This window comes from Prunus persica, chromosome G4 (assembly GCF_000346465.2).
Source record: "Prunus persica cultivar Lovell chromosome G4, Prunus_persica_NCBIv2, whole genome shotgun sequence".
NCBI classification, from domain to species: domain Eukaryota; kingdom Viridiplantae; phylum Streptophyta; class Magnoliopsida; order Rosales; family Rosaceae; genus Prunus; species Prunus persica.
The window spans coordinates 8,645,176-8,666,320 of NC_034012.1; the positions used below are offsets into that span (position 1 = coordinate 8,645,176).

At 36.2% G+C, this 21,145-nt stretch overlaps 4 protein-coding genes across 4 annotated transcripts; 2 read left to right on the forward strand and 2 right to left on the reverse strand.

The window, feature by feature from the left end:
* On the forward strand, window positions 1,357–1,749 carry LOC109948596. The gene has a single exon (XM_020562232.1). It carries the CDS (start codon window positions 1,357–1,359, stop codon window positions 1,747–1,749), a length of 393 nt encoding a protein of 130 aa, XP_020417821.1.
* Window positions 7,059–9,720, reverse strand: LOC18779891 (pentatricopeptide repeat-containing protein At1g53600, mitochondrial). The gene has a single exon (XM_020561310.1). It carries the CDS (start codon window positions 9,647–9,649, stop codon window positions 7,490–7,492), a length of 2,160 nt encoding a protein of 719 aa, XP_020416899.1. The 5' UTR covers window positions 9,650–9,720; the 3' UTR covers window positions 7,059–7,489.
* Window positions 11,611–12,404, forward strand: LOC18780163. Its single transcript, XM_007213905.2, has one exon. It carries the CDS (start codon window positions 11,747–11,749, stop codon window positions 12,290–12,292), a length of 546 nt encoding a protein of 181 aa, XP_007213967.1. The 5' UTR covers window positions 11,611–11,746; the 3' UTR covers window positions 12,293–12,404.
* On the reverse strand, window positions 15,733–19,871 carry LOC18778784 (F-box/FBD/LRR-repeat protein At1g16930). The gene is made up of 3 exons (XM_007214430.2): window positions 17,712–19,871; window positions 17,311–17,439; window positions 15,733–17,213 (listed from the first exon to the last, which is right to left on the reverse strand). Exons 1-3 carry the CDS (start codon window positions 18,612–18,614, stop codon window positions 16,926–16,928), a joined length of 1,320 nt encoding a protein of 439 aa, XP_007214492.1. The 5' UTR covers window positions 18,615–19,871; the 3' UTR covers window positions 15,733–16,925.

The window sequence follows — 21,145 nt, forward strand, 5'->3', positions numbered from 1 at the left end:
ACACTTTTGTGTCAATGTGTTGCCCTGTGCGGTGGTATATATACAATTTTTATAATATTATATATAATATAAAATAAAAAAAACTTGTGGGCCCTGTGCGGTGGCGCTACTTGTACCATGCCAATGCCACCCCTGGTTACAAATTCCTTTTCAATGCACCAAAAAGCCAACTTACTCTTATAAAAGAAATTTCACGCATTCTTCCTCAAGTTTATATAATAATTAATTTAACATTACGCTGGTAAAATTTTGAAGAGAAATGAAAGTAGAATATGCTTGGATGTTGTTCATAGTGTGCAGCTTTATAATTGCTAGTGTCACTTATGTGTGCAGCCTTTGTGACAAACACAAGAGAAATAATAAAAAGCAAAGCAAACAAGCGATTAAGGACGGTGGGATGGTTATTATGGCAGGAGCTGGTGTTGTTTTGGCCATGACAGCCACGGCAGCCACAACATCTAGTGGTGATGTTCGTCATGGCGTAGTCCAACTCCTTATAAACCCTTGCAAGGTATTTTAACTTTCTAATGTGAGACATTTTTACTTTCACATTCTCATAATTGGGACAGATATTTTGGCAGGAGCCGGTGTTGTTTGGGGTATTCCAGCTGTTGTAGTCACCATAACTAGTGATGTTGGCGGTGGCAGGGGTTGGGCAGGAGGAGGTGGGGGTGGGGGAGGGTGGAGGGTGGAGGAGGATGTTGAGGTTGCATTTTTTATTTTTATTTTTATACAAATGATTTGGGTAGGGGTAAACAAACATTAAATATCTCCGTACTAACAACGGATTTGAGACATTAAAATGGATTAAGAGTTTATTCATTTGTGTTGAATTTTTCTTGTCTCTCACACTAGCAATTATTGTAAAACTTACACTAAACCTAGTCCTCGTCTCCAACCTTGTTAACTGCTTCTCTCAACAAACCCTTATCCACAACTGTTTTAATGGAGTCAAAAGACTTTTTGTAGGGACCTTTTGGTACTTCTAGGCGGAAGCCTGCTTGCTTCCCATTATACAATTCAAATAAAGGGATAAAACTGTAATATACTAAAGTGTTTTTCTATATGGTCCAATATAAAATAATCAGGGTGGGGCTTATTATAGCTCCAATATTAATTTGTTTTTTCAAATCTTCAATAGTGTTCTTATTTCAGCATCCATTGTCGGAGACTCTAATCTTAACATTCCTTCCTTGAACAAAAACAAAAACAAGTGTTAGTAAAGAATGCCAACTTGTAAGCTTCCGCACAAAAACGCTGAAGCATGGTTTCCAACTTCCAACCCCAAGCTTACAAAATATGTAGATATAAAGAGTGTGCTATAAACTCCCTTCTTCCATATGGAAAAAAGAAATCATGAAGCCATATGCTATAACCCTCATAGCCTTCGGGGCAGTCGTTGCTGCTGCTGCCGTTATATGTCTGTGTTTTGTTTGCATCGGAGGCAACAAGAAGAAGCAAATGACCAGAAGGTCATCCACCGTCATGCAAAGCATAACGCCGCCTCCGGCTCAACGAGGTCACGGCGATGTTGAAGGAGGTGAAGCTGTTCATCGCCAAAGCAGGACTAATGGAACAAAAGATGGTGGCATGGTGATTTTGGTAGGGGCCGGTGCCGCATTTGCTACTGCTGCTGTTACAGCCGCCGTAACTAGTGAGGCTAACGGAGGTAGTTGTGGTGGCTGTGACAGCGAGGCCGGTGCTTGCGGGGGCTGTGGCGGAGGTTGTGGTGGTTGTGGAGCTGATTAGATGTTGTACACTAATTTTCTGTTATTTTTTTAATTTAAATTTTATTGTTATTTGGAGAATAAAATCAACGAGCGATTTCAGAAACTTGGCTTGTTTTGTTATGGTGGGCTGAATTATTTGTTGTCACACAACTTGCATATCAGTTGATCCATCACAGATCAAGCATGTGCTTAATTTGATTTTGAAGTTTAAATAAACGTATTATAGTACAACGTTTTGTATCATTACATGTTTTGCTGTTGCCTAATTGCCATTTAAATATTACACACTTGATATTTTCTGATTCTATTATGATAATCACAACTCGATCTCCTCCAATTTGTGAAATTTACTCCCCAAGGAGAAAAAAAAAGTTCATTGTAGCCAAATAACTTAATTTTCATAAAAATAAATTCATTGGCATGCCTATATTTTCAACTCTTAATGATTAATTAAAAAATTTTTTTGGCCAAACTTAATGATTAATTAATTGACGATCATAAAAATAAAGTCATTAAAAGAAAATTAATTTGCACGATAGATGCCAAGAAATTTCTAAGCTCCAAAAAGTCAAGTATTTATTATGTTCCGCACAAAATGCGCCCGGATATAAATAGTGCGCCACATACCGTTTTTCTCTGTGTAAACTTGTGAAAAAATGAAAGCGATTGCTATAACACTGGTAGCCTGTGGCTCTGCGATTGGGGTTGTTATTTGTTTTACGTGTGTTGTTTTTTGCTGCAGGAACAAGAATAAGAACAAGAACACCGTGGTGCCTCCTTCCGGTCAACCAGCTAACTGCGGTGACGTTGAAAGAGGCGGAGTTAGCAGTAGCAGAACCAAGGATGGTGGCATGGATATTTTGGCAGGAGCTCGTGTTGCTTTGGCTACTACAGCTGTCGTGATTAACTAGTGGTGATGGTGGCGGTGGAGGTTGTGGGGGTGGTGGGTGTGGAAGGGGTTGGGGGCGCTAGTTGTTGATGGTGTGCAGTTACTGGCGGACCCAGAATTTTTTTAGTAGAGGTGCAATATTGACTAAGTATGAAAAATGGTTTTTCGGAATAATTATTTTCTCAAGATAATTTTTGGCGGCTTTTATTCCTTACACATCAAATAAGAAAACTTGATTTTATGGGATTTTATTATGAAGTATATATTGACTTAATGAGCCATCATTTTTAGCATAAATCCTATTTTGCACTAAAATCAATTTTTCATATTTTGATTTGATGGGAATTTGATTTTCTAGTATTTTTATTTGAATCCAAATGGGGGGTATTTCCTTATTTACATTATAAACTTAAGTAAATGAAGTAATATAAAAATATAAAGCAAAAGGCAGAGAATGGTGAAACATTCAAAATACCAGAAAATGCCCTTTGTTAATTCAAATATTAAGAATTGAAATTATTAAATAAATAAGGATAATATGGTAAATTCACATTTTTTAATATTAAAAAAATTAAAATTAAAAACAAAATAAGATAATAGGTCCTACTTTTATGGAACATAACTACCCTGTTATCTTTTATTAATTCTAAAAATAAAATAAAAAAGAAAAAGAAAACCAATTGGCACATGCGTTAGCATGTGTCAAGGGGCTAGTATAAAAATAAATGAAAGTAAAAGAACAAAGACATTTACTACCCTTCAATTTATAAGAAACTATTAAAAGGTGCTCTCAGCTCCAAGCAACCCCAGAACGGAGAAATGCCTGATCTCTTCTCTTGAAGTAGGTATTTTGGAACTAGATATCACAATCCTTAATTAAGGCACTAAAACTAAGTACTAATTGATTGGATTCCGACAACCCCATAATAACTGTGAACCAAACTCTAGTTGGATTACAACGTTATTACAACATGCAACATCTGTGTGTGTAGAAAAAAAGAAAAGGGAGCATTTTTTATCACTATTTTAACCACCCTTCTTATAACTTGACATATTCCCATACTTATAATCATAACTAACTCGCAAAGGACCTACTAGTATAGTGGTTTGGAGTATTTACTCCCTCAGGCAAGATTCTGGGTTCGAGTCCTAGCATCCGTGTAATGTGTGTGAGTTTAATATGCTATCGCCCCTCTCAATAGTAAAGGTTCTCAAAAAAAAAAAAAAAAACCATAACTAACTCTTTAATTTAAATTTTTTTAAGTATTTAAAATTAAAAATTGAAGTAAAATAATAATTAAATAACATTAAAATTTTTTTTTTAAAAAAAACTCTCACATTCTCTCCCCCCTTCTCCGTGCGGCAATACTATTTATAAAAAAAGACCCCCGTAAAGCCAGGAGGCTATACTCTTCTTTTAAAAAAAATCCCGATTACAGCCGTGCGGCTATACTATTTGAGGACTAGCTTGTAAAAATAGTATAGCCGAGCGGCTATACTATTTATTAAAAAAATAAAAACCTGCCCATCGCCTAGCACTCACGTGTCAAAAAAAGGTATAGCCGGGCTATACTATTTATAATTTTTTTTTAAAAAAATAAGGACTATAGTAACGCCGCTCGGCTATACTTTTTTTATAAAAAAAATCCCAAGTATAGCCGCCCGGTGATACTATTTATAAAAAAAGAAGGGGGGGCCTAGTGCGCACGCGTTAAGGGTTCACTGGCTATACTATTTAAAATAAAAATAAAAATCGTAGTATAACCGCACGCTATACTATTTATTAAAAATAATTTATAAAAAAAGGACCCTTCTAGTTGCATTAGTTTATACTTTATAGATATTAATTTGCTAGTTTCGGTATATATATTTTGTAGATTTAAAAATTTAAAAATATATTATTTTTATTCAATATTATGCGAAAATTATGTGTATAATACGTGAATTATGTGTGTATTATTGAAAATTTTGTAAAAAATCAAGTGTATTAAACATGAAAAATACGTACGTATGTGTACAATACAAGTATTAAACGTGAATGCTAAATTCTTTATACGGGTAATAACTGTGGAAAAATAAAAACTAAAAAGGGGACAATAGAGACTCGGGTAATGGCTTGATAATAATGGATAATGTTCTAAATTTATCGATAAAAAAAAATCAGAAAGAAAAAAATCATAGTATCTATGTAAAGAGTATAGCCGCGCGGCTATGGTATTTAAAAAAAATTATTAAAAAAAAGACAAAATTTCCCGAATATGGGTTCATGAACCACTCAGATTTATGATTTCAAATAAGAAAATTGAGTGCAAAAGTGAAGGGGAGCAAGAAACTGAGCTTGGTTTTGGGAGCCTTCAAGTTCAATCGCCGCCATGGGAGGAAGGAGAACACTTTCAAAGATTTTGGGGGTTATAGAACTTGTTTTACTGTGAGACTTTTTTGTTTTTTGGTTTTTAACTTTTGTTTTGTTCAAGTTAAATTAATATGTCATTAGTAAAAGTAAAAGAAAATTTAAACTAGCACTTTATGAACCCTTAGATTAGTTCTAAGGGTGAATGACCACAAGTCTCTTGGACCACAAGGGTCCAATAGAATGGGATTGCCAATTTGATGTCCTCTAGTACTTGTTTTTATTATCTTTTAAAACAAAATTTCCCCTTTTCTTCGATCATCAAACTCAAACCTCTCTAAGCAGTAAGCCTCTCCATCACTCTTGTGTTTAGCAAGGGGGTGAAAATAGAAAAGGGGTTGACATGGGAACACTCTAGATAATAATTAAATTTGGTGTCTTATCTATCTTAATCAGGTAAACCTAAAACCTGAACTTCACAATATTCTCCAGTATGGAATGTCTATGAGGAGGTTTCAAATAAGTTTCCCACTAGGTTTTCTATGAAAATAATAATAATAATGTGAACCTTCGTGCATAATTCTTATTACTAATTATAATACCTCTCTGTGCTTGCATGATAGATGCCAAGAAATTTCTATGCACCAAAAAGTCAAGTATTCATTATGTTAAGCACAAAATGCGCCCGGAAAATGTCTAAAGTCCAACCAATTAAGATGATGCAATATGTGGATATAAATAGTGCGCCACTTACCCTTTTTCTATGTGTAAAACTTGTGAAAAAATGAAAGCGTATGTTATAGCACTATTGGCCTATGGCTCTGCGATTGGGGTTGTTATTTGTTTCACGTGTGTTTGTTTTTGCTGCAGGAACAAGAACAAGAACAACCAAACAAGACGAGCCACCATGGTGCCTCCTTCTGGTCAACCAGCTAACCGCGGCGATGTTGAAAGAGGCAGAGTTACTAATCAAAGCAGTAGCAGAACCAAGGATGGTGGCATGGTTATTTTGGCTGGAGCTGGTGTTGCTGTGGCTAGTACAGCTGTCGTAACTAGTGGTGGCGGTGGCGGTTGTGGGGGTGGAGGTTGTGGCGGTGGCGGTTGTGGGGGTGGAGGTTGTGGTGGTGGTGGGTGTGGAGGGGGTTGTGGGGCCTAGTTGTTGAAGGTGCATGATAATTTCTTATTACAATCCTGAAGGCACCAAAACTAGTACTAATTGAATTATTTTCTTACTTGGATTCTGACAACCCCATAATAACTGTGAACCAAACCATAGTTGGATAAGAACGTTATTACAACATGCAACATATGTATATATAAAGAGTTCGCGACATACCCTTTTTCTATATGTAAATTTGTCAAGAGACGATGGAGGAATCAGTTGTTGTCATAGCCGTTATGTCTGTTGTTGGGTGTTTACTATGTATTTTGGCCTGCTGCCTTACTGCCAACAAGGAACAAACCGTCACGCCTCCATCGGGTCAAGGAGCTGACCACAGCAATGTTGGCGTGGCAACTACAGTTATCCTAATTAGTGCCGATGCCGGTTGGGGGGGTGGTGGGTGTGGAGGAGGAGGAGGAGGAGAAGGAGGTGGTGGGTGTGGAGGCGGAGGGGGCTGTTGATCAGGGATATAGTAATATTTTTCCTTTTACTATTTTGTTAGAGGTTTATATTTTACAAGCTTGTATAGATTAGGTTGATCAAAAAAATTATATATCTAGTTGGTTAGTTTTTCTATAAAAATGGCTTCTTACTTCTTGTTCATATCGCATATTCGTTAGAAGAAAGTTGATCTTGTTGGAGAAAACAAAAATAATAAAATAAAAAGTAATTTATTGTGATGTGGGGAGATTTTAAGAGAATGTGATGCCTTTATTATTATTTTTTTTGGGGTCGAATGTGATGGCCTTTTACAATTGGAGGGAGAGTATATTTCTTTGATAGAAAAAGAAAAATAAGAAGGGAAAGCTTTTCTGGTTGTTTTAAAAACGCTTCTGCAATTGACTCTTCTAGCAGACCAAGAAATTGGCTACTCCAGGGGTATATATATAATTTATAAACGAAAAAAGCCTCATAGCAAAAAGAAAGAAAGAAATCATTTGATAAGTTTTAATTATCAAAATGAAAACATTACTCGTATCTTTCTTAGAGAACGCAGCAAGTAATGGTTGTGTTAGTGTTGGCTTTTATTTACCTTTGCTATTGTGGACGCAGAAGAAGAGATATCTTGCCCAAAAACCATACCAAAATATCCCCCTCACCCAACCAAGTCTAGGAAAGCAGATCATTTTCATTCTAACAAGATATAATAATCTCTTTTACTTCTCCTTTTTCTTGTGTTCATTTTCTCCAAGTATCCAATTCCTAAAACAAGTAAAGACAAAGCCCCGACAAACCCGGTTTCCCTCCAAACAAGGCTCACAGTTCCAAGTTACTGAGCATAAGAGCTGAGGGAAACCCCTGATGATTGATAAGATGGATAATATTACTGTCTGTACTGTGAACATTTGAAAGGATCATCATCTATCCAGCGGTCCAATTTCCATCGTTATGATCCAGAGCATTACTTTGATCTCTTGTAAGTCCAGATGGGATTGATCTCCTGCAAGAAATAAATGAACCTTGTCCTTCACTACGATCCAGCTGCAGCCTGGACTCTTCCTTATCCCCTTTGATTTTTTGGTCATCCTCACTTGGTTTCCATCCTTCACTTTCCCCAGAGTAGAATATAAGTTGGACAAGACCACATAAGGGGTTGCATCATCAGGATCCAATTGAATTAGGCGCTGAGTTGCAAGCTGGGCAAGATCAAGACATAAATGAGTCCTGCTAGCGCTGAGAAGAGCTCCCCAAACCCCGGCATGGGGCTCAAACGGCATTGAATGAATCAAATCGACAGCTTCATCTAGCAAACCAGTCCGACCAAGGAGATCAACCATGCAAGCATAGTGATCAGGTCCTGGTTCTATATCGTGTAATGATTTCATTGAATTAAAAAACTGCCATCCTTCTTCTACTAGGCCCACATGGACACATGCTGAAAGAACACCTAGAAAGGTGATTTGGTTTGCCTTGCAACCTTCATTCTGCATGCTCCTAAATAAGTTAAGCGCCTCTTCCCCAAACCCATTGTGTGCATACCCAGTAATCATTGCGTTGAATGAAACAGTGTTGCGGGTAGAGATATTTGTAAAGATCCAATAGGCATCAGTAACATTCCCACACTTCGAATACATAGATACCAGAGAATTTTGAACAGATAAATCAAATTCCATATCCATCTTCAATGAAAGAGCATGGATCTGCATCCCCTCATTTAGGCTGGCCAAACTGGCTGAAGCACTGAGCACACTGCTTAAAGTTAGAGGATTGATCCTGATTGTCTTTTGAAGCATCTCAATAAACCAACGGAGAGCCTCCTCATAATCCCCATTATTTACAAAACCCGAAATTACAGCAGTCCATGCAACATCATCCTTCTCAGGCATCATTCTGAACAATTGGATGGCTTTCTCAGTCATCCCTTTGCTAGAGAATCCTGACATCATGGTCGTCCATGAGACTACATCCTTTGCAGGCATAATCTCAAACAGACTAAAAGCTTTTGCAGTTTCACCACATTGAACGTAACCAACAATTAAGGAATTCCAGGAAACAATGTCTTTCTTGCTTATCATATTAAATATCTTAGAAGCTTCATCTATGCATCCATATCTACTATACATAATGATAAAAGAATTTCCTAAAAACACATCATAGTCAAATCCCATACAAGAAACTAACCCGTGCATCTGAATCCCTTCTCCATATCTACCGAAACTACCACAAGCTTCTAACAGTACAGCCATGGTAGTGCTATTGACCTCCACTAGCCCTTCCCTTCTCATTTTCAAAAACAATTCAAACCCCGCTTTGACATTCCCCATCTTCATATACCCATCAATCATTGCCGTCCAAGTAACCACATTCCTCTCCAGCATCCTATCAAACAAACTTCTAGCATCAACAATCCTTCCCATTTTGCAATACCCATCAACCATACAACTCTGAGAAACCACATTGCTATCTACCATTCCCTCAAAAACTCGAACTGCTTCTTCAAATTTTCCCGCCTTCAAATACCCATTTATCAAAACATTTGAACAAACCGGTTCGCGCCAATTAACTGGCATATCACAGTAAAGCTTCTCAGCCTTGTCAAACATCCCCGCCTTTACAAAACCTGTGATCATGGCACCATAAGACACCTCATTACGCTCGGGCATCCTAGAAAACAACTCAAAAGCTTCACCTACCATACACTGGTCCCTAATATAAGCTGTGATCATCGCATTATACGATGCTACGTTTCGTTCGGGAATTTCATCGAACAGTTTACGTGCTTTGGTAGTTTGGCCATTTTCAGCATATGCAGTGAGCATAGCAGTCCAGGAAATAGTATTCTTCTTCGGCATACGATTGAATACTGACTCTGCTTGTTTGATATCACCATTTCTTCCACTTTGAGTGATTTGGGAATTGCAGTAAACAAGAAAGCTGCTGGCTTTTCTGGTTTTGGACACGTTTTGGGGTTTAAAACCTGCTTCAGTAGACAAGTACGAGCAGTGAATCTTATTAGGCAAGCGCTTATAGAAAAGGGTAGTTGGTTTGAGTTTGGTTGGCATGTTATAGTTTGACATATCTCAATTAGCAAACTTGTATCAATCAGATGGGCAAGAGTAAAGTTCATGCTAATCAACTTGAACTAGACGACTTGCCCAAAAAGCCCAACCCCTTTGTTTTCATGGGTTTGCTGACATTTTTTTACACCCAGGAGTTTGAATGGGCTTAAAAATTCTGACCCGATTAATATCAGAGTTGGGTTAGAACTTAATAAAATGGGTTATTTATTCAAATGGTCCTTAAACTTATACCTAAGTTATATTTTGGTCCCTCAACTAAATTATTCTTTCAAATAGTCCAACAACTCTTTACTATGTTTTAATTAATTAATTAATTAATATTTTAGTATAGATTGACAATTTTAACTCTCAAATTAATGGCAATATTGATAAAGTATAACGGTAGGACCAATGCACCAATTAAGAGTTGGTAGACTATTTGAACAAATAATTTAATTGATGGACCAAAATACAACTTAGGTATTAATTTAAGGACCATTTAAGCAAATAACTCTAATAAAATAATTAATTTTTCTTTTTGTTGGAAATTTCCAAATGCAAATACTTCCCACCAGGCCATCTTCTTTATATATCAACATATTTTTGGACCTCATGCATGCATTGCACAAACAGAACATGTGCATATATAAGATCTGGTTGCTTATCTAATCAATTAGTGATGTTTTTTAGGTGGGTTAGTCTAATGATTTTAATTACCCCAATGTTTGATTTATTATATTTATACTACTACTATCCATTCCTCTTTATGTCCTTGGTTGAGTTTGTCAATAAAAGAGTATTAGTCACATCACACATCACATGTTGAATAAACCAAATTCGAATGAGCTGCGAAAATGTATAACTTTTCGATGGTAGAACAGTTTAGTAACATAACGAAGGTATGTAAGTTACTCATTATTTGCTTGCTTTAGCATCAAATTTCAATTCTGGCAGACTAAACCCTTCAACCATAAATTAGACCTTTCTTGATTTAGAGGAGTAGGTGGATGGATGACAAATCAAGATTACGAATAATTGAGCTGCTTAATAATAATATTGGTTAAATTAGTCAGAATGATTAGGCTTTATTGGGCTGGTGCCTTGTGTTGGTGTCTTGTCGGGAAGCATATCGCTTTGGGTGGGGGTTCATTCACAACCCACTAATGGAGGATGAGGGGATTTGGGGATCTAAATCCCACCTAAAGTGATGTGGTGGCACCACATGCACCTTAGCGTATTGGATGGTCAATCACATTTTACTAATCTAGCTAATTGGGATAATCTATGCCTTCTTCAGCATCTTTCTCCAACCAAATCTTTGACTAATAGCCCTCGAGTGTGCTTGAGATAATCGTTTCTCTTATCTAAGTGGAATCAATTAAAATAATTTAAATAAACAATAATGAGTTCTAATATATAAATCAAATAGGATAGTTGGGTTGACAAGATAAGTAAAATTTCTCACTCCACGATATCTTTCTTAAAAAATCATTGAATTTGATCGTGATACCACCCCATAAAATTGTTAGTTTACATGTTATAATATGAGTCAACGATTAATATCACAAAACAAAACACGAGTTACGATAATATACATAAATTGATAATATCACGTGGCGATGTTACTGCCACACCAAAAGTAACGTTTTTTTGTTTGTTTGTTAAAAACTCATAAAAGAATTTTATTAAAGATGTACGTGTGCTTTTTTAGGTTCCTGGTAAGCGCTTTCCTAAGAATCACTACAAAAGTGTTTCTCTAACCTAATAAACATCACTTATTATATTAAGTCAGCAAAAATACTATAGAAAATACCATCTAGAACTTTATTTTATGTTTCAAAGTCCCTCCAACACACCAAGGTTTTAATTTAAAATGAAGGCATATATCTTTTATAAAGAAGATAAGTGATGGTGGGTCTATTTTATGATAAGTTGTCTTCCTTGGAATATGCCACATGACACGACTCTCCTACTTATAAGGCCCCTGACTCGTTTAATTATACCACACCACCACTTGCAAAGCCATTTAGGCGTTATAGCTTCTAAGTTCTACACTTGCTTTGCATTTCCTCAGTTCTTTCTTTTCTAATCAATTTGAATATCTCTCTTGTCCAAATGGCTTCTTTGCTAGCTGAAAACTGGTCATGCATGAACAACAACATGGACATGAATGATCACTTTCCTGGAGCAGCTGGAGCTGGAACCTCATCAAACATGAGCAATGCCCTGCTCATGTCCTTGTTGGAAGAAACACAAGGTGATCAGGATCATGACGAAGAGCGATTGCGCAGCCTAATCCGTGCTCTAGAAGTAGAACTGGACCCTACTACTAGTGAAGATCATGAAATTTTCATGGAAAATCCTCATCAATTTGGTGGCATTAGTCAAGAGGATTTTCAGCCATTGGATGTGGGATATGTGAGCGGTGGTGATTTCCCTGGAACAGATGCAGCTGGGTTCGGTTGGATTGATATGGAAATAGGGTCTTCTTCTCAGGAGGGTACTGGTGAATCAGTTGACTGGTACATGGATTCTTGCCTTGATGATGAGATCGATTGCTCGTCTAGTAATTTTGGAGGGTCTACGACCACTCCCTTTGAGGAAAATGGGTATCAGAATTTGTGGCAGGAAACATATATTAATACAAGGATGAATGTATAGTTGAGGTTTTATATTAATTAGCACGTAACATTTTATTTGCAAACTCTACAAAGTTGTTCGTCTCTTAATTTTCATTAAAAAAGAAGAAGAAAAAAGAAGCTCTTAATTACAAGTTGAGATCATCAAGAGATAATTAATTGATCGATATCTTTATTTGAAAGAAAGCACAATTGGCCTTGCCAAATCCCTAACAACTAATTAAATACAAAATAAGTTTTACTTGTGGATTTACCCAAGAAAACGTAACTTTAATCAAGAATAAGATGCTTTGAGATGACAGAATGCAATCCCAACAATACCTTTAACACAACCAGTTTGAAATTTAATTTTGTCTAATTCGTTTTTATCCAACTTGCCCTACTTTTTCTTTAATTTTTTGGATACACATGCATCATGTCGTGTGTGTGACCCAAAGGTTAAGCAAAGTGCAAGAAAATATCTTTAATCACACTTTAGGAATAGCTGTCAAACAGGTCGTTCATGAGATTTTGAGGGACCTGTGCGAAACTTAAACTAAAAATACTTTAAAAAAAAATTCATAACTTAATGTCATAACTCATCATAAATTAGCATGTACTGACAATCAGAATTCAAAATTCAAAATTCAAAAAAAAAAAGATCGTTGTATATCCCCAAAACGATCGTATATAATAATTAAGTAAATTTAGGTTTTAGCCACAAAAAAACTTTCACTTTTGGAAAAAGCCAAAACTTTTCCAAAAAAGACAGAAAAATCCATCAACTTTCAAATCAAAGACATGCAAATGTAAAGGATTCTTGAGGAAATCCAAAAATAAATAAGGGCATTTTTGTCCATTTTGGCTTCTTTTAAAAGTGAAAGTTATTTATCGTATATATACTCTATCGTGCAACGAATCGAATATATACTCTATCGTGCTAATTTATGATGAATTAGCATGATGGGGAGGGAGGAGAAAACGTTTTGGGGGTTATATATTCATGTGTTTCTATTTTTGTAAGAAAAGCGTATATGGCTTCAATGAGACTAGAAGCACTCGAAGCAGGGCCCTTGTATCTAGTGACATGAGCTAGAAAGCTAGCTCCGCTATAAACACTTTTCTGTCAATATGTAGCACGCTGGAGTGTATATACAATCGTTAAAATATTAATATTATATAACACAAAGAAAATAAAATTTCAAAGGCCCTATGCGGTGGTGCCACTTGCACCAAAGTAGGGCCGTCCCTACTGTAGGAGTATGGATTAGTACTAGAAAGCACATCGAAATGGGTCACAGATGATTTGACACTGGTACTAACAAAGGTCACAGTGTATATTCATGGTAAAGTGGCCACAAATAAGTATATATCACGTCATTGTGTTCTATTTTTTCCACTACAAACATAATATGTGGCCAAAATTAATTATGCTTGTGTGGTTTAAGGAAATGTGGCCATTTGTGTGAGCAATGACAACAGTAATTGGAAAAACAGTATTCAGGTAAAAATTATTAAAGAATTTCCGGAAAAAAAAATGTAGCTTGAATTATGATTTTTTCTGGCTAAAAAGGGATGTGAACAACTCGCCCTCAATATATTAACTTTTTTTTTTCTTTCAAAACAAGTGACATAAAAGGGGGAAATTGAACATATATGACTTCAGATGTATGGGTAAATGTTTTTAACCATTTAGTTAGAACTTGAAACCTCGTATCCAAATAATTTCTTTCTTTTTATTGTTTAGTTTATACAATGCACGTAGAATGAGGGATTACAAGAGATTGCGAGTATTAGAATTTTCGAGTGAAACAAGAAAACCTAATTCATTACATTATTGTAGTTTCATGCATTGGCAGATTTTGTACTCTTGTCATGACAGGAAGGCGCATGCGTTGCTTACAATCAATTCCAACTCTCTTATTCACATACCACAGCAAAGGTGAATGGAAATCGATAGGGGATCTCAAAAAAGTTGGTCCATTATAATTTGGTGGACAAAGGACATAACCACATGGTGTGGGGATCATTCACCCACCATCCATTCTATAATTTACAAGTACTTGTATAAACGTTGGGATCTAAATCTCTCTAAACACCACCAAACATGGGGTGGTGGCACCATGTGCTGCAAAGCAAGATTTGGAAGAAAAAAAGAAAAATGGGCATGCATCAACCCCTCACTATTATTTGTGTCGAAGCCACTTGTTCATCACTCATCCAATGTTTGTCAAAAGAAAACCCAACATCAACATGTGATGGAGATGTTAAATGTTCAATATCAGATGTAATTCAATTCCCCACTTGAAAGATTCTTGATTAAAATTAGTAACATCTATCAATTATGTATAGTTAGTTGGTACATATGAATTATTCAAGTGGAAATTGAAACATCAAGAGCCTCTCAAACTTCACATCACTAAAGCAACGAATCGAAAAAAATGTATCCCCTCGTGTAAGCATTTTGTATGGTGCAAGTCACAGGTCTGACCACCCTTATTGCTTTATTATTGTTCTTTGGTGATCCGTCAGTGAAGATATATATGTTCTGTCGTTCTGTTCTTCTGCCCGTACCTTGTTTGGGCCATATTCAATGCATGCATTATTATAGCTATGGAAATCGCATTTGTGTGGTTGCTTTGAAAGCTGGAAAGGCCTAAGACTCGACAATGGGACATTTTTTTTAGAGGTACAAATTTGGAAGTGGTCCACTCTATATTATGCATCTTACATTATATTATATTTTCAGATTGTTAATATTGTATATTCTAACGAAAAATCATATGATACTAATATATTAGCGGTTTAGATTGATAGTTTGACCATATAATTAATATGCTAATTTTAATATATACATAACATGTTATGTTATTAAACTGTCAATTCGAATCACAACTTCAAGTACGAATCCGCATAATTAAATTAAACAATTATAATAACATGTTAAGAGTCTGGCAAATATTAACATGAAAATGCTTTGGTAAGAAAACAATTATTATTTATTTGCTCATGTCAACATTATTAGCTGGTCCACAATGGAAGGTCATCCTGGTGGTGAGATGCCTATATTTAAAGGCCTAGTTCTCTTCGAGAGAGTCATATAGCAATATACAATCTTTAATAAGGAGTACTTTCACTTCTTCAGCAACTGGCTTTTTCCTTCAGGCCTTTCTTTGCTTCAATTGTTTCCTCTCTACAAATTTAAAGACAACAAAAACTTCTTTTGTAAAAATGGGTTCTAGCACCGCACTGATCAGAAACTATGCAAGCATGAACGACCATGATCATGATGATGATTTGGGAGTTGATGAACTCATGGGATCCGACGGCGCCATTCTCAAGTCCTTATTGGAAGAACTTCAAGAGGAAGATCGAGATGAGGAGAGGTTGAATATTGTGATTCAATCTCTAGAGGCAGAATTAGTCAACATTCCAAGCACAATGGACTCCGAATCGACCGTCCAAGATGTGGAAGATGGTAACTTGTCGAACGTTGTAGGAGGCTTGGACGGTCAGGATTGCTCAGTGTCATCATCAGTTGATTTTGATCAGGTGGGATGGTTTGATGTGGATCAGGTGGCTTGCTCACCAAGCGATGACATGAATTGGTATATGGATTCTTCTTGTTGTGAGTATGAGATGGATTGTCCAGCGGCTGATTCTGAATTGGTTGATGACTATTATTGTCATGTTAGTTATGGAGTTGGGTTAGAGGAGCTTGCGTATAGCTCTTTATGGCAGGAAAATGCATATGATTCAATCATGTATGACTGAGCAAAGGACAACGTTAGCCCCAAGAAAAAAAAATTTCTCAAGGCATTGTTGTTTTTTAAGTGCAATAACGTCAAAGCATTGTTAGCCCATCTGTACATTTGAATTCGAAAGCATTACAAATTTTCCATTATTCTATATATTCTGCTTTGAAAAATAATGTTTCTATGAGAGAGTGGGTTACCCATCATATAAAAAAGGATCAAAGGAATTGGTATACATAAATACGGTAAAATTTTAGGTTTCAAAAGAAAAGCAAAGGAATTGGTATACAATTTTATGAAAAATAAAACAATTATAAGCAATTTCAAGGGGATTAATTACTTTAGTACAACAACTCCATTTAGGAGATTGATTAATGCTACTTGTGTGCTGCGTTGTAATGTAGCATCGTTGAACTCAGCGTGACAAGTATTTGAAGCCCTTTGAGAATTAGGTGCGCGACTTATAGGCCGCGTACACTCTTTGTTGTGGTATAGCCCTTTGAGAATTATGTGATCTGTGGTCAAGCCGTAGCCAAGTCCCTTTAGTCATAGATAGATTGTGGTTGACATTAGTATAGGCCACGAGTGTATCAGTGGCCTATGAAGAAGTTTTCTAGTAGTGGATACTGAATGAATTGGTGATTATTCTCATGTTTATTATTGAGTCGGATTATTCTCTTAATGGCAGGAAACTGCATATAATTAATTGCATGACAATGTTAGCCCCAAGAGAAAAAAGAAAAAGAAAAAAGAACTCATGGGATCCAACGTACGTTGTCCTTATTAGAAGAACTGATCAAGAGGAAGATCGAGATGAAGAAACGCTATACTAAATAAATGCTCAAAAGACACTGAGGCAGAAATAGAGTGTAATTCAATCTCTAGAGGCAAAAACATTTCCTCAGAATTTCACTCCCTGCCTTAGTAGCAATTTATCCTCTTGTATTCAACTTGACAAGTCATTGAAGCCCTATTAAACTTCGGAAGTGCCCTCCTTACATCTAGCGTATGCCAAAAATAACTTGCATAAAGTGTAATCTTATCCAGAAGATGACCATTGTTTAACAAATACTCTGCCAATTCCATATCAATCTTTTGTCCCCTGAATGGACATAGGGTAATAGTCTTGAGGTGCGACATCAAACAATTAGGCACAACTTTTGGTGGCTTCCAGTGAAGCTTTGAATGCTTTTCATCCCGCATGGTTCCCTAACAATAAAAAAATATATGTACATTAATGAAATGAGAATGTCAAATGTCTTGTTGGTGTAACTTTGCTCAAGTACGGTGTACAGATCTTACTTACATCTTCTAAATCAAGATCTTCCAAATTAGGTGCGTTTTCCAGCAGCACTGCCAGCAAGTCCCAGTATTTGCAACGGTAAACAACCACCTTCAATTTGTTCAAATTAGGAAAAAAGGGGAGTTCCCCAGCCTTCAAGAAAGATACAAGTATTCATCATTCAAAAACTCAAAGCACAAAGTTAAAATTTCCCTTTGAATAATAGACTTTTTCAAACTGCAAAGTACCAAAGGATGAAAAGAATTAGAGTATCCAGACCAAAACTAAATGGCAGTGAGTTGAGAGGTCAATAACATTGTATTATGAACGCAAGACCTAACATTTTCGACGTGGAAACAAAGAGTTAAAGTAAATTCTATACAGTGTAAAGAAACAAGAGTTGAGAGTCGTAAGTGCTTAATTACCCTTAAATAAGAAGTTTTGAGTGAGAGATATTTAACATTGGAAATTCCTGCCAAAAGCGCAATTGCATGTTTGGGAAGGGAAGCTCGGTCTGCAAAATAATAGTCTTCGAAATCAATATTGGCATTGACTAGGGATCTTGCATCCAAAGAATAATTCGAGACACCCTCTAAGTGTGTCTGGACATCAAGCTTTTCAAGCTTTGGAGCATCAATTAAAACATTCTCCCCAGGATACTTTTCACTTAAACTCATTCTCAACGTCTTCAGTTCAGGCGCAGAGACCTTCATCTTATAAATAGGAGCATCGTTTTCAAGAAGATTCGTGTAAGAAATACTCAAATCTTCAAGTACAGGACAGTTTGTAAAAACGTTTTCCATTAAGCTCTTACAACCAGGACTTCTAACTGAAACAAGGAGGCACTTGAGACTTGGGAAACACCGTGAAGCAGGAGGAGCATAAGGAATACAAAGTGACCCATACAATTTCAAAACCTTGAGGGTTTTGCAGCTAAAAACGCTTCTAGGCAACACAAAAGTGTATTTTTCTCCAACATCAAGTTCAAGTTCAAGTTCAACTACATTACGCCTAACGGCAGTACAAATCCAACCCTCAACACGAGCCAAGTCAGTAACACAAGTCCTGAGACGAAATTTTTTGATGTCTGATGAGTCACGAGAGCAAAGTACACGATCAACAAACATGGCAAAACGATCATGATCACAGTGATGGTAACCAAAATTTCCTCCGCAGTCTAAGTCGAGATTGGGAACACAAGTCCATACGTTGTTCCACCTTTTAGACAAAATGGTGGTCCTCACAGCCCATATCGTTGTTGGAAGGAAAGAAAGTATGCGGCAAAGAAGAGCATCCGGCAATTCACTGATCCAATCTTTATCTCCCATGTGAACCCTAATCTGAATTTGAGGGCAATCAAGTATGGAGGCTTCGTCTCTCTGCTAATTAGGGTTTTAGTGTAGAGGCTTTTATAGAGCTTTCCTCTCTTCTTTTTTTCCTTTTTTGGTCTGATAGAGCTTTCCTCTTTTTCTTCGTAGTTTATGTCGCATGGTATTGAATATATTTCATACCTTTAAAATATATTGTCATATTCCACCATATTATAATTATTCTATATAAAAGGTAGTAATTAGAATTCTAAAACAAGATAACTTAATTAATAAGAGAAGGGCGCATACAAAGAAAGACCCACAGAAACAAAGCAAACTAAACTTAGCCAGTACACACAGCGCCAAAGATAGCAAAGTGGAGAGACTGACAAAGGACCGAAAATCAAAACATTAGATGGGAGGCCCCGTAAGACCATCCGCTTCCAGCACACCCAAAAGAGACGGTGGTGGCCTCTCAGCCCAGCTAACTTGCGCCACCGCTCTGAAGCCAATTCTAGCTCCCCATGAGCAGCTTTGTTGTTGCTACGAGGGATCCAACTCCATTCCACTTCTTGAAAACTGTCAGCAAGCCTTGTAATTTCCAGAATGATAGGGAGATTGGACCAAGAGCCATTGTTAACCTTACCTTCCAAGCCCTGGTTTAACACATTTGAATCACCTTCAAATGACCAAACCTCTTTGCCAGATTTAGACCTCTATCTGCAGCTTCTTTCCAAGTTATTTGCCCCACATGATGGCAACTACATTAAACATATCTCAGTTTGCGTGGCAACTACATTCAAGAGATCATAACAAAATTTAAAAAGAAAAAAAGAAGAAGCAGAGATCATAACAAAATTTAAAATAACAGAGCAGAGTTGAGAAAAATGTTGAAATTGATAACAGTCAAGCCAGAGAAAAATGTAAACATATGTTGATGCCATATTCATTCATGTTATAAAAAAAAATTGGTCATTGGAGAAGCTTTACTCATATTCGGCATATAGAAATTTTGTACTTTTGTTTTATTTTTTAATAAAAATTATCACTTATTCTAAAAAAAGTATTATTATTAATTCATTGCCATTTGTCGGCTAAATGATGACATAAATTAAATGTAGATTGATGTGAGACTAGATAACAACGTCTTGGTAGAGCAATAATGTGTAACCCATCGAGGAATATCCCCCCTGCAAATTAAATTAGAAAAAAAAAAAAAAACCTCGAATGTATTTTACAAACAAAATGCGACACGCTAATTGGAGAAAAACTCAGCTAGCCACTTGCCATTTTCTGATTAGTTCTTAGTGTATTTCTATTTTTCTTTAAAGTATAGATAAAATGGGTTTATATGTGAAAAACCCAAATCTTTTTACACACAGTTTCTGTATTCATTTGATATAGTATTTATGATTTTGGACAGCCAAATCTGTTGTTTTTATCAATAGAAAGCGTAATATATAGCTGAAGCCTGAAGTTGTATTTTCTGCTTGCAAAAGGTAGCATGAAGAAATAGCATCCGAAAAAGAAGACTAATAAGAACAAATTATGCCTTATTACATCAGGTCACAAAAGAAAAATAGGAAAAAAGAAAAAGAAAAAGGAAAAGCAAACTGAAAGTGCAAAATAAAAATTACAATATTAATAATATATATATAACCTCTGCGTTTTGTGTTGATGCGGACTATTACCATCATATAGAGCCTATCTTGTAGATTGTCGATGAATCAAAAATACACATATCTCTATGTCTGGATAATTACTATTCTATCTTTTGATCCTTTGGCACTTTGTGCTTGAGTTTTTGAATGATGAATACTTTGTATCTTCCATGAAGGCTGGGTATCTCCCCCTTTTTCCTAATTTGAACCTATTCAAGGCGGTTTTCGCAGGTTGCAATTACTGGAAATTAATAGCAGCGGTGCTGGACAAAGCACCTAATTTGGAAGATCTTTACTTATTGGAAGATGTAAGATGTGTACACACTTGAGCTAAGTTAATCATACCAACAAGACATTCTCATAATTTCATTAAATCTTTTATTGTCAGGGAATCTTTCAATTGAATGAAGAAGATGAAGAGCTTCAATGGGATCCACCAAAAGCTGTGCCAAATTATTTGTCGGCATAAGTGAAAAAACTAGAATATTCATCCCCAAACTAATTGACAATGAGTTGAGAGGCCCCATAACATAGTATTGCGAAAACGAAGAAAGGAATGGGTACAAGTCTTTCATTCATTCAACTTGTCCAACTTTGAACAGGTTGAAAATGGACCAGCATGCAGGCCCTCACCCCACAACAATTTCTTTCGTTCTATATTTTTTACTGCCAAAGAGTAAAGTAACTGCAATATACAGTGTAAAGAAACATTAGTTCACTACTACAAAAAGTGAAAAAGACGACCAGAAAACAACGACGGTCTAAGTGAAAACCGTCGTGGTTTTTAAAAAGACGACGGTTCTAAAAACACCGTCGTGTAATACAACCTTAGACAACTAAAAAATGGAGATTCAAATGGCTGTTCAAAAACAACGACGTACCTAATTA

What these genes read in the sequence shown, in the direction of transcription:
- LOC18779891 (XM_020561310.1), bottom strand. Translation starts at nt 9,649, where the DNA reads ATGTCAAACTATAACATGCCAACCAAACTCAAACCAACTACCCTTTTC.
- LOC18778784 (XM_007214430.2), bottom strand. Translation starts at nt 18,614, where the DNA reads ATGGGAGATAAAGATTGGATCAGTGAATTGCCGGATGCTCTTCTTTGC. An exon ending in TCAAAACTTCTTATTTAAGG is followed by an intron (nt 17,440 to 17,711) that starts GTAATTAAGCAC and finishes TCTTTCTTGAAG; the next exon opens with GCTGGGGAACTCCCCTTTTT. An exon ending in AAGATCTTGATTTAGAAGAT is followed by an intron (nt 17,214 to 17,310) that starts GTAAGTAAGATC and finishes TTTTATTGTTAG; the next exon opens with GGAACCATGCGGGATGAAAA.
- LOC109948596 (XM_020562232.1), top strand. Translation starts at nt 1,357, where the DNA reads ATGAAGCCATATGCTATAACCCTCATAGCCTTCGGGGCAGTCGTTGCT.
- LOC18780163 (XM_007213905.2), top strand. Translation starts at nt 11,747, where the DNA reads ATGGCTTCTTTGCTAGCTGAAAACTGGTCATGCATGAACAACAACATG.